General features: G+C 40.6%; 1 protein-coding gene across 1 annotated transcript; it reads left to right on the forward strand.

Annotated features, from left to right (window-relative positions):
* The first annotated feature begins 739 nt into the window (after window positions 1–739).
* On the forward strand, window positions 740–24,711 carry ddx20 (DEAD (Asp-Glu-Ala-Asp) box polypeptide 20). The gene is made up of 11 exons (XM_073030587.1): window positions 740–989; window positions 3,361–3,455; window positions 4,296–4,464; window positions 5,209–5,323; window positions 10,795–10,937; window positions 14,252–14,390; window positions 15,450–15,508; window positions 16,045–16,127; window positions 19,509–19,614; window positions 21,431–21,532; window positions 23,283–24,711. The coding sequence occupies exons 1-11, from the start codon at window positions 788–790 to the stop codon at window positions 24,638–24,640; spliced, it is 2,571 nt and encodes an 856-aa protein (XP_072886688.1). The 5' UTR covers window positions 740–787; the 3' UTR covers window positions 24,641–24,711.
* The last annotated feature ends 1,213 nt before the right edge of the window (window positions 24,712–25,924 follow it).

Here is a 25,924-nt window from a genome sequence, read left to right on the forward strand (position 1 = left end):
TGAAATGTGCTTCTTTGTGACAGTAGTACAGTGCCATACAGAAAATATACTATAAATTACAATGGTTCCGTAGTCCGTTCAGAAAACTAATGCCGAAGGGGAAGATGCTGTTCCTAAAACACCGAGTGCGTGACTTCAAGCTCCTGTACCTGCTCCCTGATGGTAGTAACGAGGAGAGGGCATGTCCTGGATGGCGGAGTTCATTAATGGATTGTGTGCTTTCCTTCACTGTGTTTTCCACGTTAGTTTATTCGGTCACAAACCATTGCCAGAGACTCTTTTAACACGAAACTTTTGCTGTTCGTCTTTCATAGACCTGTTAAGTTTTTCCAGCATTTTCTTATTTTATTTTTATGTTCAAGTTGGATATTAGAATGGAATCTTCACTGAGTACTTTTGACCTCACATGGTTATGATCTTGTGTCCTATTGTCTCCCTGCGCTGCACTTTCACACTTCATCCGCATACGTTATTGTTTTACCCTGTACCACTACCTCAATGCAGTGTAAATCTGATCTCTACGCAAGACACGCTTTTTACTGTACTCGTGACAATTCCCAAAACACCAGCCCTGATAAATGCATTGCTTTTATTACAAACTACATCAAAATCAAGCAGAACTCCACCCACCCAGCATTTACCGAAATTCTGAATGGGGACGGAGGTGATTGACACTTGGAGTAGACGAGCCTACAGACTATCGTGAGATTTCTCGTGATTTCAGCTCCGGGAAGGCGAGGATCTCGCGAGATTTAGCTGTGGTGCGCGGTGCCTGTCCTGGGCCGACATGGCGCTGTCCTTGGGGCGTGCGGCTCATCGCATCGATCAGCGGTCGCGCACCGGGGACGTCCTGTTGACCGAGGATGAGCGGGTGGACTTCGAAGCTCTGCTCTTGACCCAGCCCGTGCTGGAGGGGCTGAAGGAAGCCGGCTTCGAGCGGCCTTCTCCCATCCAGCTGAAAGCCATCCCGCTGGGGCGATGTGGGCTCGGTGAGAGAGATGGGAGGGGACCTGGGTGAAGGTGGCAGGAAAGGTGGGCAATGGTACTAGGAAAGTGGGGGAACCGGGATAGGGGAACAGGAGGTGTGGGGCTGAGGACTGGGATATGGAAGAGATCATTGAGAAGAAGGGAAGTGTGGCGGTAGGAAAGAAAGGAGGAGATACAGGATGGAAGAGGCAGACTGGGATCTGGATGATGGGCTGGGGAGGGGGGTTGGATTGAGAACTGTCGTGTGGGGCGGGGATGTGGCGACTGTGATCTTAAGGGGTAGGTTCAGTGGTGGAGTTGAGATTGGCTTGTTGGGGTTGTGGTTGAAGGGTTGATGTGCTGGTTGGGTGGGGGGTAATTGAGAGATGCTCTGGGAGTGGATGTTTGAAGAAAAGGTTGTTGGTGAGGGAGGAAATAATGATTGGGGTGGTTGTGCGAACGGACTGGGTGGTGAGGTTATGATTAGGGAGGGAAAGTGAAAGGTGAGAGTACAGATAATTTGGGTTTATGCAGGTGCAGAGGTTTGTAAGGTGTTTATTTGCAAAGTAGATTACAAATGTGGATGTAGTTAACATTTTTAAACTGGTGTAGCAGCAAAGAGAGAATATTGATTAAAGGAAATCAGTAGTTTTGAAGGGTTTTTCTGATTGTAGAAAAGTGTGATAGCATTTATGAGGGGCCCACATTTCATCTTATGACTTAGAAGGAGCCCATTTGTCTGTATTTGTGCTGGTTCACAGGACAGTCCCACCTCCCCACTAAATTTCCCTGGAAAGTATTGTTCCCACAATACTACCACCAGGGGTGTTTAACCTAACATCCTCTTTCATGAGGCAGGAAAGCAGAGCACAAAGGGGAAATCCAAGCTGTCATGGGGAGAAGGCAGAAACTGCACAGACACTGCTGGAGGCCAGGATCAAGCATTGGTCGCTGGTACTGTGGCTTGCAGCTTGGGTGATGTGGGTTTGATCCTCTCTTCTATGTATGGAGTTTGTGCATTCTATGTGACTCTGTGCTCCATTTGCTTTGTACATCCCAAAGACGTGTGTGTTGGTAGGTTACAATTGTATAGGTTACACTGTAATTTACCCTAGGTGTGCAGATAACCCTTGGGCCCGTGGGGGGGGAGAAGAGTTGATGAGAAATGGGGAGAATAAAATAGGCTAGAGTGCAATTGGTATTAAAATTCTGTACTGGCTGATCAGCAAGGACTCAATGCTGAGGACCTGGTTTCAAACTATCTCAATAACTGACTCTAGTGAATAGCATGGGTGCTACATCCTCACTTGGTTTGGGGAGGGGGGGTTAAAATTTGCACGGGAAATTGTCGTTTTCTGGCATGTGAAGGGAGTACTTGGGATGTTATGTTGAAATTATATAAGATGTTCTTCTTTTCGTACATTGGGCGACATTTTTTGCCGCTTCCTTAGCATTTGGCTTTTTTTTTTAAACGGAGGCCGAGTTGCTAGCTCGACGCTCACGGATGGAAAGCGTGCAAGGGATCCGGCCGGATTCAAACCTGGGACCACTCGTCTCAAAGTCTGGTGCTGATGCCACTACACCACTGATTAGCTATGTATAAGATGCTGCTGAGGCCTAATTTGGAGTATTGTGTGCAGTTTTGATCACCTACCCACAGGAAGGATGTAAGTAAGGTTTAAAGAGTACAGAAAAAAAATTACAAGGATATTGTTGGGTCTGGAGGACCTGACTTGTAAGGAAAAATTAAATAGGTTATGACTTTATTCTTTGGAACATAGAAGACAGATGGGAAATTTGATAGAGATATACAAAATTATGAGGGGTATTATAGGGTAAATGTAAGTGGGCTTTTTCCACTGAGGTTAGGTGGGACTACAACTAGAGGTCATAGGTTAACAGTGAAAGGTGAGAAGTTTACAGGGAACATGAGGGGAAACTTTTTCGCCCAGAGTAGTGAGTGTGTGGAATGAGCTGCCAGTGCAAGTAGTACATGCGAGCTCGATTTCAATGTTTAACACAAGTTTGCGTGGATGGTAGGGGTATGGAAGGCTATGGTCCGGGTGCATGGGAATACGAAGTTTAAATGGTTTGGCATGGACTAGATGGGCTGAAGGGCTTGTTTCTGTGCTGTACTTTTCTATAACTCTAATGATAAAGTCCTGGATATTGCTGGGTTGGGCTTATTGACAGTAATGGGAGCAATAGGATATTGAGTATTGTAGACCATTCAGTTATATTGCAACCAATGAAATTTGATTGATAGCAATATTTTGAAAGGGTTATGGGATCAAATGTATCTGCTGTTGAACTTTTTTGAGTGAGTGTAGTGGTTTATACTTAGGGGCAATTCTATGCGAGGCAGTTCTGTTATTTGTACTTTATCTCTTTCAGATCTGATTGTGCAAGCCAAGTCTGGAACAGGGAAAACCTGTGTATTTTCCACTATTGCACTGGACTCCCTAATCCTGGAGAATCCAGCAACGCAGGTTGGTGTTTGCTGAAAATGTGCAGAGATGAACATTTTGTATGTTTCAGACAATGGTGAGAATAATAAGGACTGTGTGACTACAAAATTATCAGGAAAGTAACTGCAATATTGCCTCAAAAGTTTGCTTGATATTGGGAGTTGGGCAGTAGGCAAAACAACTTTCTATGGAGCAATGTGATAATCGTAGACAGAAATTTACAGTTAGAAGTATCTTGACCAGAAAGATATTTTGGTTCCTATACAGAACATCGCAGCTTAGGACTCTTCAAATGGGTCTTGGGTAACTTCTAAGTGTTTTCGCCTTTATTACCTTCTCATGTAGCGAGCTCCAGATCCTTCGCACAGGGTGAAAACATTTTTCTTCCTTCTGGTCCTCAATCAGTTAACCCAAGTCTCTACTTTCTGATTATTGACCTGTCTGTATAAATTGTATTAGGCCTTTTTATTCTGGCTTCTTACCCTGTCCCTTGCAATCCTGATGAAGGGTCTTGGCATGAAATGTTGACTGTTTATTAATTTCCATAGATGCTGCTGTTCCTTCAGCATTTTGTGTGTGTTGCTCTGGATTTCCCACATCTGTAGAATCTCTTGGGCTTGTATTAGGTTTAAAAATAATTGTCATACCTCTTTTTGGATATCTTTTAGTTCATGTGAGAGTGATGGGGGTCATGGGCTTAAGGAGTCATCTAAATGAGGGAAGCTTTAATAAGCAAGGCATGAATTACTTTCCTGTTTTGTTGGATTCTGGATCTACATACTTGTATTTACTTTCTTTTAGCCTTTTTGATTCTTGGTAGTTTAATGGTTTAATTTCTTTCCCATTTTCTGTTGCTTGCAGGTCCTTGTTCTGGCACCCACAAGGGAAATTGCTGTGCAGATCCATTCAGTCATTACAGCTATTGGCATTAAAATGGAGGGCCTAGAATGCCACGTTTTCATTGGAGGGACTCCACTGAACCTAGACAAAGTTCGTCTTAGAAAATGCCACATTGCAGTTGGATCTCCAGGTGAGCGGAATCTTGCAGAACTGAGAACAGTTTAAAATGTTTAAAACAGCAAGGATACTTTAAAATGAGAAAAAGTAGAAGCTTATTTGATTTTGCACATAGTGTGGATTCTGAGCCTTGTAGGCCAAGTCAAATCATTGTGCTGTATTAGAGTAATAGTGCCCTTTATGAACTCATTACCTTTTTTTTAAAAAAAAATCTTTGTGATTTTGAAGAATTTTATTGTCACTTTTTGTGTTGCCTGTTTATATATCAATTTGCATTTAGCGGAGTATGACGGTTACAATATTATTGAAGCATACTGTGTTCATGACCGTAGGAAAAATTTCTCATCTTAGAGGGTAGTTCTGGCCTCAGTTTAACATTTTATCCCCAGAAGTGGTACCTCTGACGGTACAACATTTCCTCGATGCTGCACTGGGAGTGTTAGCCTGTGATGCTAAAATCTTTACAGTGGAAGATGCACCGTGCCCTTGAAGATATTTGGAACAGCTGATGCATGATAGCTGCTCTCAGTCTGAATATTTGGATGCTCTAGTGTCTAAGGGAGGAGCAGCAGGAGAAGCTTACTTGAACTACCTCATCTATTCACTCAGATCATGGCTGCTCTGTTTTCACTACTTTTACTTGCCTCAGTTATTTCCTTATGGGAAGTGGGTTTTGTTTCTAACATGTTTTAACACTTGCAGCTTCCACTTTGGAGTGATCCCCATATTTACTGGTGAATTTCTTTCCTTAATGCAGGTCGCATTAAGCAGCTGATTGAGATCGGCTTTCTGCCAACAGCCAGTATACGCCTGTTTGTGCTGGATGAAGCAGATAAGTTGTTAGAGGAGGGCAGCTTCCAGGAACAAATCAAGTGAGTTAGCACTGCCTCTCTGAGGTTACAAATATTCTTAAAGTGGTGTTCGCTTTTGAAGTCAATTGTTTAATTGATACTGATGAAGCCAGCGATCTAGCTATCATTGTCCTGTAGATAATTGGTTACCTTTGGTCACAACACCAAAAACAAGGTTTCCTTTACACCACCTTTGATGCTGCCTTTGCCTGCATCTCCATTTCCTGGACAGCATTCCTCTTGTCCTTATCTACCACCCCAAGAGCCTTTACATCCAGTGCATCATTCTCTACAGCTTCTGTCATCTTCAGTGGGATCCACCCCACCCCCACTCTCCGCTTTCCACAGGGATCTCTCCATCCATGATCCCCTTGTCCATTTGTCCCTTCCCACTGATCTCCCTCTTAGTACATATCCCTGCAAGCCACAGAAATGCTACACCTGCCCATTCACCTCCATTCAGGACCACAAACAAACCTTCCAGGTGAGGCAACACTTTACCTGTGAATCTTTTGGGCTTGTCTATTGTATCTGGTGCTCCTGTGCAGTGTCCTTTACATTGGTGAAACTCATTATAAATTGGGGGATCACTTTGTCGAAAGTGTCTGCTTCATCCCCTAAAAGCCGAATTACAGAGTTTCCCGATGGCCAACTAATTTAATTCCTATCCCCGTTTCCGTTCCCAACTATCATTCTATGGCCTTCTCCTCTGCTATGATGATGCCGCTCTCAGGTTGGAGGAGCATCACCCTATATACCGTATAGGTCACCTCTAACCTGATTGCATGGATATTGATTTCTCCTTCCAGTGAGTTTTATTCCCTCCCCCTTCCTCCTTCTATTCCCCACTCTGACCTCTTATTTCCCACTCTTCTCCTTGCCTGCTATCACCTCCCTCAGGTGCACCTCTTTCCCTTTCTCCCTTTGTCCACTTTCCTTTCCTATCAGATTCCTTCTTCTCCAATCCTTATCTTCACTACCCATCAGCCTTCATCTATCACTCTCTAGCTTGTCCTCCTTCCCCTCTCCCCAACTCCCCCTCCCCTGCCCATCTTTTATTCTGGCATCTTCCCTCTTCCTTTCCAGTCCTGATGGAGGGTTTCCACTCAAAACGTCAAGTGCTTATTCATTTCTGTAAATGCTGCCTGACCTGCTGAGTTCCTCCAGCATTTTGTGTTCATCTGAATTTTCAGCATCTGCAGAATCTTTTATGTTTTTGAGAAGTGTTTTGCTTTTAGGCACACATAACTGATAGAAACGTTGCAAAAGGACCCTTCTTAGTAGCAAATGGAACTTGTATGTCCATAGCTTTAAAAAAAGAGAGGAAACTAAGGACATGGTGTGAATCAGGTAGAGTCGTTGAAAGAATATGACAGAAGGGAATAATTCAACACATTGTGTTTCAAAAAGATGCTAATTCTACCTTTCAGCTTGTAAACTAGCAGCAAATCGCAATTCTTAGTGCACACGTAGGCCAATTTAAAATTCTACCAATTTAACATTGCTTAGGTTTTGTCTCCTCAGGGTCTCCCGGTCACCCTTCTGTCTTTTAGGTAATTCTCCTCCCTCTTAAGTTAGTCATGTAGCATAGAAAGTTGGTCATATTGCATTGAGGTATATGAAATTATGAGGGTTGTAGATAGGGTAAATACAGGCTTTTTCCACTGAGATTGGGTGGGACTACGGCCAGAGGTCATGCATTAAGGGTGAAAGGTAAGAAGTTTAAGGGGAACATGAGGGGAAACTTGTTCACTCAGAGGGTCTTGAGAGTGTGGAATGAGCTGTCAGCACAACTAGTGCATGCAAGCTCGATTTCAACATTTAAGAGAAGTTTGGATAGGGACATGGAGGGCTATGGTCCCCGTGCAGGTGGATGGGACTAGGTAGTTTAAGGTTTCAGCATGAACTAGATGGGCCGAAGGGTCTGTTTCTGTGCTGTACTACTCTGACTCTAAACAGACCCTTTTGGCCCATTTTGTCCACAAGTACATACTTGTACCATTTACCAGTGCTCAGTCCATAGTTTCTGTACCGTAGTGATTCAGCTATTCATCATGGTACTTGAATGTTGCGAGTGGGTTTACTTTCTCACTCTTTCAGGTGGGAGAGGTGTCTTAGGGGAGACTTCATCTTCCCTCCAATTTACCTAAATGAGCTGCATTGTTTTTGCAAGTAAATTTGGAATTTATCAAAAATAAAGGCAGCCCGGAGTCAGGAGAATCAAGGGACAAGCATTGAAATCACAATGTAGAACATATTGTTCAGAAAGTTAGCATGGCAGCTGAGCATTCTACTGCTGACCAGTTCCTACAAACTAGCAATCCTCTTCATAAATGAGGAATCCTGCAGATGCTGGAAATCTAAAGCTGGAGGAGCTCAGCAGGTCAGGCAGCATCAATGGAAATGAACAAGCAGTTGACATTTCATGCTGATCAGGACTGGAAAGGAAGAGGAAGATGCCAGATTAAAAAGGTGTGGGGAGGGGTAGGAGGATAGCTAGAAGGTGACAGATAGAAGGGTAAGAAGAGATGAGGCCAGAGTGGGGAATGGGGTTGGGGGGATGATTGTTTTTTTTACTGGAAGGAGAAATCGATATTCACACTGTCAGTTTGGAGGCTGCCCAGATGGTTGCTATAAGGTATTGCTATTTCACCTCGAGGGTGTCCTCGTTGTGGCAGAAGAGGAGGCCGTGGACCTCAGAACAGAATTGTAAATCTGAATTAAAGTGTTTGGCCATCAGGAAGTTCTGCTTTTGGCAGATGGAGTGGAGATGTTTGATGTAGCGTCCCCTAATTTATGATGGCTCTCACAAATGTAGAGGAGGCCCCATCGGGAGCATCGGAGGCAGCCTTCTTCAAATGTGTGCCGTGACATCTTGTACCCATCCCAGTGGCTAACAACTTGCAACCCATTTAAGCGGCATTGCAGACAATTTCAACTACTAGCTGATTGTTGTGTAGAGTTTTGTACTGGTATCTTTTTAGTGGGATTCAAACCCAGAAGTTCTACCTTTGAGGCAAGAATGCTACAAGCAAGGCATCACAAACCTCCCATGAAAGATTTTCTCCTCCAGCAATTCACCATTTGACCAGTTCTGTTCTATAAGCATAAGCCCAGGCTTTTGTGCTTATTTTCTTAGGATGGGAATTGTACCCTTGGTCTTTTAATTTAGTGGTAAGAACTCTGCAGAAATTATTTCTCCCCCTTGTGCCTTGACCAAATGACCATGGTGATTGTGGACTTAATATGCAGGATGAACAACAGGGTGATACCTCATACAACAGGGTAGTACTAGGTCTGGCCATCCAGTCTGTTGTACCTGTACTACTGTTGACCGAGCAACACACACAAAATGTTGGAGGAACCCCACAGGCCAGGCAGCATCTATGGAAAAGAGTAAACAGTTGATGTTTCTGACTGAAACCCTTCAGGACTATTGACAGATCAGTGGTTTGTAGCTTGCCTCCATTTTTTCTATTGTAGCCCTCAATGTCATTATCTAACAGAAATTCTTTGACCTCTCTATTAAAATATTTGTTTCTAGCCTTGAGAGAAAGTGTTCCAACCTAGGATCCGTGGACACCTTGTTTAATGATACTGGTCCAGGGCATAAGACCTGTAAAGTGTCCTGGAGGTTCAGGTTCTGATTTTTGTGTGTGGTGGGAAGGGGAAGAAAAGTTAACATGTTTTCCTAACTCCAAAGTAACTTGTCTAATTTTATACTCATTTTCTTTTTATTTGACAGAAAATGCCATGTGTGTTACTCTTTCGAATCTTTTCTAAGATATTTTCCTTTAATTTTTTTGCCCGCTGGAATGCTGCCCTGATTTTTAAACACTCGTACTGTATCAATGAATGTCAGGTCTGCTTGGATTTCACAAACAATTTTTTGTGACTATTTCTTTGTCTTGTGCTATCAGTCATTGTGTTTATGATGTTCTGTCTTAAAGATTTATTCAAAAATAATTTTCTAAACATCTCATAAACACTTGAAATGTAGCATGGGTAAAGAGGAATGTGGAAGGAGTAATTGGACAACTCTTTCATAGTTCAGTTCAGGAATTGACCACAGACCTGTTGGGTTCTGTGCCAACCATTAGTGAGTGCATTCTCTTGTGTCTCCAAGACTTGGTGTCTGGCCTCTTATAGAAGCTAATGCCTTTAGTTTGAACGCCAATACATTTGTCAGTTCTTAGCTAGAAGGTAGTCTGAATTAATTGGATTAAAATCCAGCAGATTTTTACATTCAACTAGTCAGACCAGCTGTTCTGTTTCAGTCATGCCCTAGTGCTCCATCAAATCCATTAATTACAGTTCTCCAGACTATTCCCGCTTCTGCCTCCAGCATTTGTTTATTGGGATTGCTACTGTTATCAGCTGTGTTGTCTCAAAGCCACGGAAACTGCATGTCTCTTTTTACACACACATATTTGTTTACACAGGTTGGTTGCTGCTTGATTAGACTTAAGCGAATGTTTGAAAAAAAGCTGTTTAACTTCAATAGTGGAGATCCTCTACAAATGAAGCCATATGTCCTATGCACACATGCTTTGCTTTACTGAAGAGTGACAGTGCTGGTGATGACATTTCTGAAAGCTTATAACCTGATTAAGTGGTTCTGCATCAACTGCCACTGGAGCATTCCTGTGTTTTTAACTCTTATCATTAATTCAAATATTTGAGCATGCATGCTGATGAACAGCCTGATTTGTACAGGTGACAGTTGTATTTACCTACTGGATGTGTAAAGTCTGGTCTTTGCCCCAGGCATTCCTACATTGTTTCCTGATCACCACTGCCACTTCAGGAAACTAGTTTGAGACATGCTTCAAAATTACCAGCCAGAGGCCAACTCTAGGACTGCTGATAGAAGAAGCCTCAGAATCATCCACTTGCCTGGGCAATTGGGGCCGATGAAGAGAATGGTGGGAACAGGTTGGGAGAGGGAGGAGGCATATCAGGGCAAGTTTGACTAAGCTAAATTTTTACCTTGTTCATTTGTGAAACATATTGCTGCAGACTTCCCTCACCTTGGGATTTAGATCAGCTGTCAGGGATGCACTTGTAATGTCTGCAGGTTTCACGATGAAGGGTCTCGGCCAGAAATGTGGTCAGTTTACTCTTTTCCATAGATGCTGCCTGGCCTGCTGAGCTCCTCTAGCATTTTGTGTGTGTTGCTTAGATTCCACCTTCTGCATATTATCTTGATAAAATAATATTAAACTCCTTTTGACGGGGGAAAATGCATAATGAAATAGAATTTGAATTACTTCTTGACTTCCGGTACACTCCTACAGCATAATTTGTTTTAAAAAGTTTAAATGTTATTCACTTCTCAGTTAAGGTTTAATTTTATTAAAATAACTGTCAATGTGCTTAAGTTGCAAACCATAAGAAGCATTATTCTGGGCTGGGGGTGGAGGATGGAGTGCATTGAGTTATGGCTCTGCATCAGAGAGGTCTTTGAGCATTTTGTTTCTGTTTCTGTACAGTTGGATTTATTCCTCTCTGCCACCAAACAAACAGATGTTGGCATTGTCTGCAACTTACCCAGAGTCACTGGCCAAACACTTGATGAGGTACATGAGGGATCCCAGTTTCGTCAGACTGAATCCCACAGATCCAGCTCTCATTGGTGAGTTTTTTTTTAATGGCTTGAGGTGTAATGAATTCAGTAGAAAGCAACCGGTGTAAAGTTTGGAATTCCAAGCTGAGTACAAGGGAGAATAGCTAAGTGACGAATCAGCGTCCTACTGTGGTATTTCTTTTCATTCTCTCCAACTCCCCATTGTTGGAATGAATGCAGCACTTCTGCCTTTTACCTACTCCAGTCCTGAGTGGCCGTTTCAATTCAACTTAACAGATTCTGAAATGGCAAGTTCATGCCAGCAAATTTTCTTGGCTGCAGAATGAATTGAGACATCATACAAATATTAAAATATAGTTTAAAGGGTGTTGAACCAGTGTAACTTTCTCAGCATCTTTCATGCTGATTGGGGTGGAGGGGTGTTGATGCACAAGCTGAGCAGCAGAGAGATCACTGCTCATCTGAAGTGTACATAGACTGTTAACCTTTGAGCCAGTTCCATCAAATCATTTCATTTTTTAAAAAATTCCATTTATCTGGTTTGATTTCATCAGGTACCATGAATGGAGAGAAGCCATAACTGCAGGGAGGTGTCCAAAGACTTCCATTGGCTATCTGTCATGATGCATTAAGTCTGAAAGCCAGGGACAGTGCTGCTCATGATTGTATGCTTAAAGGCCCCAACACAGATTCTTAGCATTTGAAATATGGGGTGATGATTTTTAAGTCCATGCCTGGAATTGTTGATAGTTCTCTTCAATATGTTACTGAGTTGGTGGAAAATGAACCTTTCCAAATTGAATTTATTCATCATATTACCATATCGCTGAATTGACATTTCGCTGCCTAATGAATTATTTTGTGAATTTCTTGAATGCCTCTAATTTAGTGGATATAACAGACTTCCCACAAAAGGAATGCACTGTTAATTGCTGTTCCTATTTTAGTTCTTGTGGTGGAATGTAGGCTGCGATAGGGAACAAACTCCCACCTCTTCTCTGATTAATGCCATGAGATTATTAGCAGCAACTGCAGCAGATAAGAAGGACATGTCTTTAATGTCTCTCTTCTGAGAATGCAGTAATCAGTCCAACATTGCACCAAAATATTAGCCCACTTGGAAGTGATGGAAAAGTTAAATTTTTCATTTTCTCATGCTTTAGCCTTGTTCTCTTGGCTATGTTGCTGGAAGTTACCTACTTTGAGTATGGTTTTTGTGGAAGGGGAGAGGATTGGAGAAGACCAGATGAAGCAGGTTAAAGAGCCTTTTTCATAACAGTCCCTCATTTGATGGGTAACATTTAAATGCAATTTGTCACAAGTCAAGTTGTTGGATTTTCCACTTGTATGACAAAAACATAGGCTACGACCACACTAGACAGGATAATTTTGAAAACGCTGGTTTCACGTAAAAACAATAGGCGTCCACACCAGGAGTTTTTGAAAAACCTTCGTCCACATTAAAATGGGTATTTGGGCAAATCTCCTCCTGGGCATGCGCAGGACACATCTTCAGAAAAGAAGCGACATGTTTGGTGTCGAATCTCGCCATGAAAGACTGGGTTTGTCCAGTTACAGACTAGAAAAACTTAAAAGAAAATTGCCAAACGACGGACAGCTGTTGGCTCTCACGCAGGAGGACTTAAAACTAAAAAAAACAGCTTTTGGAGGCAGCCAACAGGGAGTTCACGGACAGTATTGGAAACATTTCCTACAGCCATAGTCTCTTCACTGATGAAAGGGATGACAGCTACAATTAAATGTAATAAGGCTTGTTACTGGGCAAAAGTGAAATTTGCTGTTAACTCATTTGTTTGCCTTTTGTCCTGTCTTTCTCTATTATTTTGCTGTATTTAACATGTGCGATAAAACGAGTTACTGTGCAAAAGTGATTCTATTTTTACCTGAGTAAAAGTGAAGCTTACAATTTTTGTTTTTTGGCCTTAACATTTTCACGTCTATGCCAAACATAAGCTACTACTTAAAATGACATTTTGGAAGTAGTGACAATTGCATCTATTGAATGTTTGCACAAGCAATACATTAATAAAACACCTTGTCAAATGTAGAAAACATGTCTGCATCAGTGTTGTATTTCCATACAATATTACATTAGGCTGTAAGACATCTATTGTGAGAGAAGTACTTGCATAAATAGGTAAACCACCTTCATACAAGCAAGGACAGAAAACAGGGCAAAGTGAGTATACTTATTTATTCAGTAAGTTATGGGTCAAAGTATCTGGTGAGTGCATTTCGAACTCTTCTGGCTTAAGTCTCGTTTCTGTCTGTTCTGAAATTGTTAGGTTGCGTGGGGTGTTGAAATTCTCTGTCATACATGTGTTGGAGGTTGCGTTCAAGAAAACTATGAAATGCCGTGCTGCCACTACCATCTGTTCTAGCACGTCACAACAACGTTTTTAAAAAGCTTCGGTTACCCCGAACACACTACACCGGCCAATCAGAGTTTTCAGATTCAAACACTCTGGAGAGCGTTTTAGAAAAGCTTCATTTTTGGGGGAGGAAAACACCGTTTCAGTGTGGACAGAGGGTCAAAATGAAGAGAAAAAGCTTTGGTTACGGATTTATCTGGTCTAGTGTGGACGTAGCCTTAATCTCTTGCCCATTGTTTTCCTGTAGTTCTGATGACAGTTTTGTGTCCTGAAATAGTTCTAAGAGTCCCTCTAGTTGCCAATAGTTAATTCGCAAAATTGTTTTTCTCGACTTAGTTACCTCTTGGCAGGGTATCTGGAAGGTGCCGCATGCTGCTAGATTCCAAAACTAAAATAATTGATCCACTTCTTTCTGCAAGTGCTTATTACCCAGCAGCAAGGTCTCCTGCAGTGTTTGTAACTGATGCTATTAAATTATTATTCCAGCCATTAAATAATTATTCCATTTATAATACCATATTATTTCTTTCATAGGTTAACTAAGTGATACCTATGTTGGGCACAATGTTAAAGGAGTGACTCTAAGCATTTGTCATTTCTTCTGTATTTCACTCTGTAATTCGAGCATACTGGAAGAAAAATAGTTGCGTACTAATGTAGTTTAATCTTATCTGAAGTCTTTTTCAGCCCCTTAATATTTTGCCCTTCTGAGATTGGGTTTTGGCTGAGCAAAGCATTTGGAGCTGTAAAACACTGGGGTCAGTGCTGGTGCTTAGAGATTAGTGAGCAGAGTACATTGATGCGATGAATTAAGAATACTTCAGATAATTGTACATCAATCATACTTGTTGATTTAAGTTTAACTTGTATTTATTGTTATGCTCTGGATCCAGTCATTTTTTTTAATGTGACCACATTGAACTAAGATGGTATTTGCTTTAATGCTGATTAATATTTCTATCCCAACAGGGTTGAAGCAGTTTTATAAGATTGTAAACTCCTACCCGCTTCCACACAAGATATTTGAGGAAAAAGTACAACGTTTGCTAGATTTGTTCGGCAAGGTCCCCTTCAATCAGGCCCTTGTCTTCTCGAATCTTCACAGTAGGTAAGTGAATGTGTTTGATCTTCCTCTTTGTGTGGTACTGTCATGTATACAAATGGGCTATTCCTTCATTATTCATTCATCTGTGATTCTACTGAATGGTGGGGCGGACTCTCCTCCCACATTACTGGGTGGGAGATACAAATTTGTGTCAGGTTATTTAAGTAATTCAGATGTTCTTTGATAATTTTTTTTACTTAAATTTGAATTATAGTAATTTTTCTATAGTAAAACCTCAGCAATCCAGAACTTAACACGTTATCAATGCTGAACTAGGAAATTTTCTAGACTCAACACATTTTTAAATTTGTTTAAATTTCTCGGTGGATTAGGTAAGTCTTAAAGGCATCACAAGGTACAGAACCCTTGCCATTTTACAAGGTGCGTGAAAAAGTAGGGTTTGCTGTGTTGCAAGTCAACTTGGAAGCTGTAGCCTGAGTGATTGAAAGAAAAAAGTAACAAAGCCAGAGACCCTGATGAAAGGGAGCAACAGTAAGGGAACAGGTGCTGAGGTGAGTGAAAGGGGCAAGGGAGTGTGAGAGCCAAGGCTCTGGTGAGTAGGAGTACAGCAAACATTACTCTGAGCTTGGTGTAGAACCAACAGATTTATGAATTGTTGAATTGCAGATCATTGGGGTTTTACTGTGGCCAGATTTGGAGGTTTGGCAAACATTCAAGGCTTGGTATGTTGCTGAGAAATAGGTTATATGAAAGGGTAGTGCAGATTGTGCTTTAAGGGAGAATGTTTTGTGGGAGAGGAATCTGAAGCCGTATTTGAATGGGAACATCCATGCTCAGTGGGGTCTGTTCTTGTCACAGAATTTACCAACAAAGTTTTGTCATTGGAATATCCTGTTGCTCTTAATACCCCATCCAGTGTGTTAATATATACTTTATTTTTGATGTAATTGGCAGTTTTGCCTTAGTTTTCATTGTGCTTTCAAAATTAAAACTCTTTGTACAATCAGTCTTTTAGTACTTATGTGCCTTAATTCAGATATTACTATAAGGTCTTTTTAAATATGTTACTGATATTTTTTTTTGGTTTTTATGTTTGAATAGAGCCCAGCGTCTTGCAGACATTCTCACCTCAAGAGGGCTTCCTGCAGTCTGTATTTCAGGTGGGTGAGCATGGTTTAAATATATGTAATTAGTTGTTTATTCCAAAATTTGCCAATCGGAATATGAGTCAAAATCCAAAGCCCCCATCTGATTTGCTGTTCCTGAAATTTTGGCAACTTCAAGAGGGAAGGAGAAAGTATTCTGGTACAATGGAAAATTATGCTAAGGGTCATTGACTGTTTAGAGCTGTGTTCATTGGTGGGTAAAATCATAGTTTGAATTGGAGCATGTCTTTGCCCTGTGCACATATGTTTTTCACCAGGGAGTTAATATCCAGGATGGGATATTCCTCATTGATATTGAAATAAGATGTCACCTGCTCTGTATGTGCTGTTTAGATTAATGTAAATTAATACTGTGTATAGCTTTGTTGAATTATTGAATTTGAGTTAATCTGATTGATGTGCATTTATTGGAAAGGCATAATAAGAATGCAGATAGGTTGTAATGCTGCAAGTGTATTGATATGTACATTCATTGATCCACAGCTTTTTGCTATTTTGCATTCATCCAGTTTTTATTTTGCTTTTATTAGGTAGTATGAACCAGAACCAGCGCCTTGAAGCTATGTCTAAACTAAAACAGTTTAAATGTCGGGTCCTCATTTCAACTGACCTGGTGAGTTTTCTAGATTATTGAGAAGCTAGGCTTGTGAAAGGGACACATTCTACTACCAGTGACCTGAGTCTCACTAAATTAGCATTTATTATTCTAAAAGCAATTAGATTGATTTAACTGATTAAACCATGAGCAGCTCAGTTGTGGTCTGCTTAGTAGCTGCTGTGTTCACTCAGTTACAGTCCCAAGGTATTGGGGAGTTAGGTTGAATGTGGAAGTTTGAACCAGAGTGAACAAGTTGTGTTTCTCTTAGTCCTTCTTAGAGTAATACAGCAGAAAAATAGGCTTTCTGCCCAAATTGACCTAGATGTCAGTCTGAACTATTGCATTTGCTTGCTTTTCATCCATATCCCTTAATACATGTACCTGCTGAAGTGTCTTTTAAATGCTATCATTGTACCTCCCTCTGATAGCCTGTTCCACATATACAGCATTTTCAGCATCAAACTTGCTCCTCAGGTTCTTTTTAAATCTTCTGCTCTCAGCTTACCTCTCACCTCTCGTTTTTGGTTCCCTTTTCTTGGGAAAAAGACTGCCTGCATCCTATCTATGCCCCTCTTGATTTTGAAAACCTCTGAGGTGACCTATCAGTCTCCTATTCTTCAAGATGTCCTGGCCTGCTTGAATTCTCAGGAGCTTTTTCTGCTATTTCTTTTGGGAAATAGTGCACACTTGCAAAGGCAGAACTAGTATAAAATTCTCACTGGAGTAGATATCATTAAGAATAAACCTTTTCATGCCTGTTTCTGCACTGATGCATATTCTAAATCGGTTATCCATTTACATATCATTGTTGGTCATTCTGCTTTCTTCTTTAGGTATTAATTCTACAAATGCATTGTCTTGGCCACCTGTTGGAATGTTAACTAGAACTTTGTTAACTTGTATTAGAAGTATTATTTTTTCCCTGCGTGTATCAAGTATTACTCCTAGTTTTATCACTTGTTGCCGCACAACTTAGGACTGAAAATTCTCTTTATATTGTGCATTTTACTGTCTTGGGGAGTTCTTGTATGGTGTATAGTCAGTTCTCTATTAAGAAATATGGCGGTCAAATTCGATTTAGAGAAGTCTCAAATTTTTGTAGTGGCTATGTTATTTATTGTTGATTGAGGGACAGATATTGGTGATTTCCCAGTTCCTCTGGAATTAATGTAATTAATTTTTTAAAATGTCTATCTTGGCACAGAATTCTGTACATTGTTCTGTGTTGAACATCAGAAAATGATTTGCACTCCAAACAAAAACAATACGCTGATTGTTGATGCCTGCAGGTATTTTGGTCAAGGATGACCTTTGAATGTGAACTTGGTAGCAGAACTCAGCAGGTCAAACTGCTTATTAGTTGTGGAACACAAACTAGCTTCTCTTACTGGACCATGTTTACAAAGCTCATGAACATCCTCTAGTGGTGGCTAGTGGTTGCACTAGTATTTATTGCACTAAAAATCATTTTATTCTGTCGGCTCTTCTGGCAGAAGCATTTTGTGGGTAGAAGGGAAGTTATGTGAGAGAAGTGCTCCAAGGAAACTTTATTTGTGACATTTTGGGCACAGTTGGCTTCAAATAAAGTACTGTTTCAGCAAGTTGACCTTATCTGTCCTCCCTACCCCCCTGGATTCTAGTACTACCATCTTTAAATGCTCATTTGTTTCAGCACTGGTACAACAAAGCCTTCAAGATCAAGGTCAAGGGGTGTATGTGAACAGCACTACCAATATGCATCTGATCCTTGTTGGATGTTTGTTCATTTATTGTTGGTGGGTTAAAATCTTGGAAGTTCCTACCCACAGTAATCCTTGAAAGAGTGCCTTCATATCCTGGACACCAGACATTAAAATGCATAAGAAACAAAAATGAGCTCCTCCATTTCGTAAAGTTTTTTTAAAATCTAATTCTGAAATGCACTCTCCTACTTGATCCTAATGTCCCTTGATTTTATTTTGTTGAAAAGTCTTCCTTTAAAATACTCAGTCCTTTCTCAGAAGTTACACAAATTGCTGCAGAAGATTCAGAACTGGTATGTGCATAGAAGACAGGGTAGTGGTTGAAGGGATTATTCATGCTGGAGGTCTGTAATTAGTGGTGTTCCACAGGAATCTGTGCTGGGACTTCTGTTTGGGTTGTATATAAATGACCTGGATGAAAATAGATGGCTGGGTTAATAAATTTGTGAATGATAGCAAGATTGGTAGAGTTGTGAATAGTGTAGAAGACTGACAAAGAATACAGTGATATAGATCAGTTGCAGATATGGGCAGACAAATGTTAGGTGCAGTTTAATCCAGATAAATGTGAGATGTTGCACCTTGCTAGAGCAAATACAAGGAGTAAGTACACTGTTAAGGGCAAGACCCTTAATGTAGCTGAGCAGACAGATCTTGGGATCCAAGTTCATAGCTCCATGAAAGTAGCTACACAGGTCAATAGGGTGGTTAGGAAGGCCTGTGGAATGCTTGCTTTTAGTTGAGGCATTGAGTTCAAAAGTCAAGAGGTTATGTTGCAACTTTATAAAACTCTGGTTAGGTCACATTTGGAGTATTTCATACCGGCTGTAGGAAGGATGTTAAGACTTTGGAGAGGGTGCAGAAGAGATTTACCAGGATGCTGTTTGATTTAGAGGGCATGTGCTATCCTGAGAGGCTGGCAAACTTTGGTTATTTTCTTTGGAGCGGCAGAGGCCGAGGGGAGATCTGATAATTGTTTATATGTGAGGCATAGATAAAGTAGACAGGGAGTATCTTTTTCCCAGGGCTGAAAAGCCTAATACAGGGCATCATGCATTGAAGGTAAGAGGGAGTAGTTTCAAAGGAGATGTGAAGAGGAAGTTTTTTACTCGATTGGTGGATGCCTGGAATACACTATGGTAGAGGCAAATACATTAAGCAATGTTTAGATAGGACCATGAATGTGATGAAGATTTTTCTATGTTGCTCCAGATTTCCAGCATTTGCATGCAGTCTCTGTCTTTTTCTGAAGTTGCAAGGTTCATAATAAAGTAAAATTTATTATCAAGGTACATGTGTGTTATCGTATAGATTCATTAAGGTTTATTTTCTTGCAGGCATTTAGAGGAAAATAAAGAAATCGGACAGAACTTACAATAAATCTATACATAGACTGACAAATAACCAATGTGCAAAAAAACCCCCAAATTGTTCAATTAAATTTTTTAAAAAAGATGATAGTGAACATGAGTTGTAAGGATGCAGGGTTATAAACACCATCCTTTCTGGAAATGCCCTTGTCATATGAATGTCATCTGACTTGCTGATTTTTTTTCCAATTTTATATATATTTCAATTTTATATATTTTCAATTTTATAGCACCAAACAGTATTTTCCATATGTATTAATGCTTCCTTATTGTACTTTTTCCAGACCTCCAGAGGAATTGATGCAGAAAAAGTAAATTTAGTTGTTAACCTTGATATTCCTCAAGACTGGGAGACATATATGCATCGAATTGGAAGAGCTGGCCGGTTTGGTATGATTTTACCCCAGTTGGGTTATAAACTAGTTTTAATTCGAGTAGTAGAACTGTTTCCATGCCTTTCTATTGCTGTTTGCTTGTAATTTTCACTTTTTCATGTAGATGAGCTGTAACTTTCTGAAATTGCAAAAGTGGGGTGCATTATGAAAATCTAGCTGTAAACTGGTTTAGGGTCTTCTGAAATGATGAATTAAGGGGACATTCTGATTACTACTTTTAAAGCAAAAAAAGTTCTGTGCAAACACAAAATACTGGTGAAACTCAGCAGGCCAGGCAGCATGTATGGAAAAGAGTACAGTCAGTGTTTCAGGCCGTACTGCTGAAGGGTCTTAGTCCAACATGTCAACTGTCTCCTTTCCATAGACACTGCCTGGTTTGCTGAGTTCCTCCAGTATTTTGTGTATGTGTTGCTTGGATTTCCAGCATCTGTAGATTTTCTCTGGTTTGGAAAAAGTCTGTGCTGTCTTGAAAAAAGCTCTCTTGCTGTAGTTTATACTCAAAGGTGTCTAGTACAGATAAGCAAGCAAAAAAGTTGAAAACCTTTTAATTAAGATAAAGAAAATGGGGTTTGGGGAATGGGCAGCATGATTAGTGCATTGTAGCTGCAAGGGCTGGGTTCAATCCTGAATTGGAGTGCTGTCATGACGGATTTGTTTTCCCCCTGTGCCTACAGTGTATGCTTTTCAAGTTCCTCCCATATATAAAGGTGTGTAAATAGATGAATTGGCTACTGTCCAGTATAGCTTAGTCATAGAATTTTATGGTTCAGAAATGGACCCTTTGGCTTGTATCCCTCCTGGACCATTCCTCATGATTTTATATATCTATAAAATCACCCCTTAAACTCCTACCCTTGAGGTGGAAAACAAAATCCCAACTCATCGAACCTCTTCTAACTCAAGCCATCCGGTGACACACTCGTGAATCTTTTTTTGCACCCTTTTCGCTTTAGTGACATCCTCCCAATAACTGTACAACCACAACTGCACACTAGTGAAGGTATGTGGCAAAAGAACCAAAAGGGTTAATATATATGTGATAGTTGCAGGATTACAGAGAAATAAGGAAGGAGGAATGGGAGTGGGATTACTTTGCTGGAAGCTGGCGTGGACTTGGTCGAGTAGTCATAAGTATTGAGTAAATTGTAGTCATTAAAATACTGCTGCCTTGGAGGCATGTTGAGAAGTAACATTTTAAGCTATCACAATAGCTATCTTGCTCAAAGATCACAGGTGGTGTTGGATTATGGTTTCCCTGTATGTAAAAGAACAGTAACCTGAGGAGAGAACCTTTGGCAAATCCCTAAATAGAAAATGGAGCTTTAGGTTTTTTACCTCACTTTCTGCACCTGGAGATTGGTTTTCATCATAAACACTTACTACATTTTATGATGTGCAGGTGCTAACTTACTGTACTTCAGGTATGTGAATCATGTCTCTGAAAATACTGTATGGAACCAGACTTGCGCACAAAAGGTATGAATTTTCTTCATACCTGAGCTGAACCTGTCACATAGTTGAGTCCTCTCAGAATTGAGTCAGGTAACCATGCTCTGCAGGGAAGTGCCTGATGGGGAGGGTGTGCTGTAGGTGTTGAACTAAAATTTGAAGCTTTTCTATTTGCATGATCTTGTTCTTCATGTTTACAAATGGCGGAATGATTATAAGCAGCCAACTAGACACCAGTTAATTTTAACATGTATCCTTATAATCCATTCCTTTTGAAGAATGGAAGCAATAATTATGAGGTGAAATTGCATTTAATGAAAACACCAGGAAAAACTCCTCAATTTCTTTTGCTGTTTATTCAGGCACTCAGGGTATAGCTGTGACGTACTGTTGTCGTGGTGAAGAGGAGAATGAGTTGGGATTGATAGCACAGCGCTGTAATCTTCAGCTTTTGCCTCTCCCTGGTAAGTGAAGATCCTGTTTTGATGTCCATTTGATCAGTTGCTAAATTATTCATGTCTGTACTAACATTTTCTGAAGTGGACAGTGCTTCTGATTTCAGTTGCATGAGAATTGCTCAAAAAACTGCTGTACATTCACACACTGTTATTCTATACATGAACCTTAAATTGTGAATTTTTGTCATCTTGCCACTTTAGATACGTTTTACATCGCAATGCTTTAGTACTGTTTTGCCCTAAAATAATATAAAATGCTGCAAAAACTATAGTGCTAAATCATCAGAGAATTTTGCTGCAAATTGGACTACAACTTCACTCCACTTGTATATAAATGAGCATCTTTTCAGTTACTTTGCATAATTGAAATAAGATCTACAGAATATTTTATGACAGATGGGAAAATACAGTACACTTTATGGAATACATTTGGACCCAGTCATCACTTAAAAACACTTGAGGGACTGAGGGTGGGCTGCCTTGCTGAAGGCTGATGGGACACAACCTGTGAATAAAATTGCATTGGACTCCACCATAGCAAATACATTTGAGTCTGAAAAATTCTTATGAAATTGCTTAATATTCTTAGAAATGCTTGCCAGTTGCATAAGATTTCTAGATGCATAAATAAAGGATAAACCAAAGTTTATAAACTGATCTCCTGGAATATTACTCAGAATAACTTAATTTTGTTTTGTAAATACAAGAATTGACACCTTGTGCGGTTCTGAAAGCTGCTTTTAAGTAATAACTTCTATCTATTAATTGGATATTATTATACTAATATAATGTAGGTGAGATCCTTTCATGATCCCTTGCGCACACCTGAATTTGTTGCTCCCGTGACCAGTATCACTTAGTTATGCTTCCAGTCGTTTTTGAATAGTCTGGAAGCCTTCTCCGGATATGTGTAGATAAGGCTACTGCCTCTACAGTCAATACTTTTAAACCCTTTTCATTACATAAAGGGCTCTGTCTGATCACTCTTGGGATTCTAGGTAAGAGCCTTGGAATATGAATTCTTCCATAATTTCTTATAGCACAGAAGTAGTTCATTCAACTCTGAGTCTGTGCAAATCTCATTCTCCCACTGGTTTTTTCCCCTATACTCTGTTCTCCACATTCCCTTTGCACACCTTCAACAGTCCACGTTACCACCCTAGTTGTGTGAGTTATTGGCATTCTGATTCAATCACGATTTTCTACAAATTTAACATCTGCTTTTCATTTGTATTTTAAAGATGGGGACAATACACTTTATCTTAACTAATTGGTTTGCTCCCTTCACCCCATTTCATTCCCACCACCACCCTCCCGTGTGCTGTGAGGCTTTCTTTTCCTAAGAAAACGTTGCATTGCTTCCCTAGTTTTCTTCTATTTGTATTGTACCTTGTATGGGTATTTGTTACCTTTTTTATTTTATCATCATTGTGTTTCATCGTCCAACCCCCTACCAATATATGTGAATAGAATTTATCCCAAAGTTAACCTTGTGTAAATAGAATTCCATCCCAAGTTAATTGGTGGAATTGAGTTAACTGAAATTAATCCATTTCCACCAGATCACCTGGGATATCATCCATATTAATTCAGCATCATTTCCTTTTGGTAATTGTGTGGATATTGTATAATTGGACTCCACTACCATATTTGCTAAGCACTCTGCTCCCCATGATGAAGCTTCCATAACACAAGCCTTGAGTATTTACCAGGGCAATGCAAAACCTTTACAATTTTTTGTTTTTTTAAAAAACAGATCCGATTCCATCAGGATTACTGGAAGAGCCGATTGACTGGGACATGAATGGTAAGGCACAAGAGGCTGAGAATTCAACCCTTGAAACCACAACACCATCTTTAAAAATAGAACCTTCAGTTACTGCAGAGCATCAGGCCATGGACCCAGACCCCTCACCACTGTCCACAGTTGAACTTACTGGAAAGAAGCTCACAAACAGAAAGGTTCAGAAATCAAAGAAGATTCCAACTGAGAAAGAACATCAGCATCTACTTAGAGGACATAGGACTCCAGAAGTCAGCAGTGGTTATGTACCTGACAAGGACATCAAAGCGAAAGTGCAGTCAAATCTCTGTGACACTCTGTCCTGTGAGGGGCTCCAGTCATTAACTAATACGCCCAGCATCACACTTCAAGAGAAGAAGGTTTTACAAGAATCACTTCCAAAAATTGCACCCTTAACATTGTTTAAAAGGAGAGTGAAGCGTGAGAAGAGGTTGTTGAGTTTCTTAGAAATTGTGAAGGGCTATGAGAGCTTTCTCACCGAGCGGAATGAGAACCCGGTAGAAATAGTACGACAGTGGATGGGTTTCCCTGGTGTTCTGAAGGAGAAATCGCTCAATGAAGGTGAAGAGTTGGGGAGCCCTGAGCTGATAACTACGGAACAGATGTCTCGTGAGCAGAACAGTAAACTGTTTTTAAGTAAGAAGGATATGATAAATTTGCAAAACTCTCAAAAATGGACTGAGTCATCTGTGTTGGATAGGCACGAGCTCAGTGATTCCAGTTCCAGTAGAAGCCCCTCCACAAGAAGCAGGACCAGCAGCAGGGAATCATCCACTGAGGCTGAGGTGCCCATGGTTGCAGAAGTCTCACAGGAAGACCAGAGCCCCATGACACTGGAGTCTCTCCACCCAAACCAGAAGAGCTTTCCATCTTTCCAACCACGTGGCAGGCAAGACGGGTTTCCATATCGTGTATGTTCTGATTCATTCTCCAACATACCTTCCAAGAAGCAGCTTAAGTGTGATAGAGGATCGGGACATAAAGGCACCAGCCCTGGAGCTTGGCCCCTGAAGGGCGATATGAAAAAATCAAAAGGTGAACCCAAGTTTGGACCAACCAGAACAGCCAAAGTGCCTAATGTCACAGAGGCGAGTAACAAGGACACATCATTCCCTTACAGTGAAAGTGGGCACTTGTGGTCTGCTGATTCTGAACATTCATATGATTACTGGAAGGCTTATTACCGTTCCTGGCAAAGTTACTATGCTGCAATTGGCTATCCTTACTATGGAAGCTCAGAGAGAAATTCTGATTGGTTGAAAGCTTACCAGATGAACTCTGTGTATCTTAAGGAACTGTTTAAACCATAAATATTTAGTTTTGTTTGCAAAACTTTTTTTTGTCCTGTAGCTAAGCTACTACAATAAAGGTTTTGCCTTCATCTGTTTTGGTATGTCTTACCTGCGACAACACTATGGTTTTCAGTAAGAAAATATAAAGTTGGTCAGTTTTTACAAAAAACACAAACAAACTTCTAGGGTTCAACAAACCTCAGCATTTGGAGAAAGTAGAATTTCTACATGATATATGCGGTACCAGAGGAATGGAAGATAGACAGTGTTGTTCCACTGTTTAAGAAAAGCTCTTAAAAATAAACCAGATCGATGAGCCTGACATCAGTAGAGCAAAAGTTGTTGGAAGGTGTTACGTACCCCGTAACTGGGTCACTTACCAGCAAAGATAGAGAGGTCCGTTGAAGTCTGATGGTACTATTTTTAACAGTATTTATTGATAAAAATACACAAAAATAATATCAATGCAAACATACAGATAATATACGTCGTCAATACAATCTAAAAGCGCGGGTATAATAATAATAAGAAATAGCTCTATCGTTGTCTAGGGGATAATGTATTGTCCGATGGAAATATAAAAGTCACTCAAGTTCATGCAGGCTGCTGCCTTTGGTTGGAGAAAGACAGATTTTTAGAACTTGCCAGCTTTTCCTTTTTATGATGTCGATCCTTCGAAATGTCGTCGGTGGTGATCTCTTCTTTAGCTAAGCCGTCTTCCGTGGTAAGGCCCCAATCCCGGCAACAGGAAAGGACACACGTGGGCCCTCCACCGGCTGTCGCTATTAAACGCTGTCACGGGATTTCTAGCGTTTCTCCTGGTGCATCTAAAGGGGTTGTTCCCCAGACCCTCTTTTATCCTTACTCACGGGGTCTCAGATGTCAATCAGGTTGGGATGATGCAATCCCTCAACCAGGCCCCCTCTGCTCATTCCCTGAGGGCTTCCATGAATAGTACAGTACTCAATAAACAATTCCGCCTCCAAGAGACGATGGCCGTTATCCGTGGCTTTGTATCGTGGAGGCCAGGACACATTCCAAACGTCTCTCTCATTTCCTGGGTCTCCTGACCTGAATTAATAGCGATCTTGCGATTCTCAAAAAGGAGGGGGCTACTTTGTACCCTTTGACCCCTCAGAGTTGGGGCACAGTCGTAACAGAAGGTATTCTAAGGGATTGGATATATATTTGGATAGACATGGACTCATAAAGGCTAGTCAGCGTAGTTTCATACATGGTAGGTCATGTCTAACCAATCTTAGTTTTTTTGAGGATGTTACCAGGGAAGTGCATGTTCTCTAC

This window comes from Hemitrygon akajei, chromosome 27 (genome assembly GCF_048418815.1).
Source record: "Hemitrygon akajei chromosome 27, sHemAka1.3, whole genome shotgun sequence".
Lineage (NCBI taxonomy): Eukaryota > Metazoa > Chordata > Chondrichthyes > Myliobatiformes > Dasyatidae > Hemitrygon > Hemitrygon akajei.

What these genes read in the sequence shown, in the direction of transcription:
- ddx20 (XM_073030587.1), top strand. Translation starts at nt 788, where the DNA reads ATGGCGCTGTCCTTGGGGCGTGCGGCTCATCGCATCGATCAGCGGTCG. An exon ending in AGCTTCCAGGAACAAATCAA is followed by an intron (nt 5,324 to 10,794) that starts GTGAGTTAGCAC and finishes GTTTCTGTACAG; the next exon opens with TTGGATTTATTCCTCTCTGC. An exon ending in TCAGCTTTTGCCTCTCCCTG is followed by an intron (nt 21,533 to 23,282) that starts GTAAGTGAAGAT and finishes TTTAAAAAACAG; the next exon opens with ATCCGATTCCATCAGGATTA.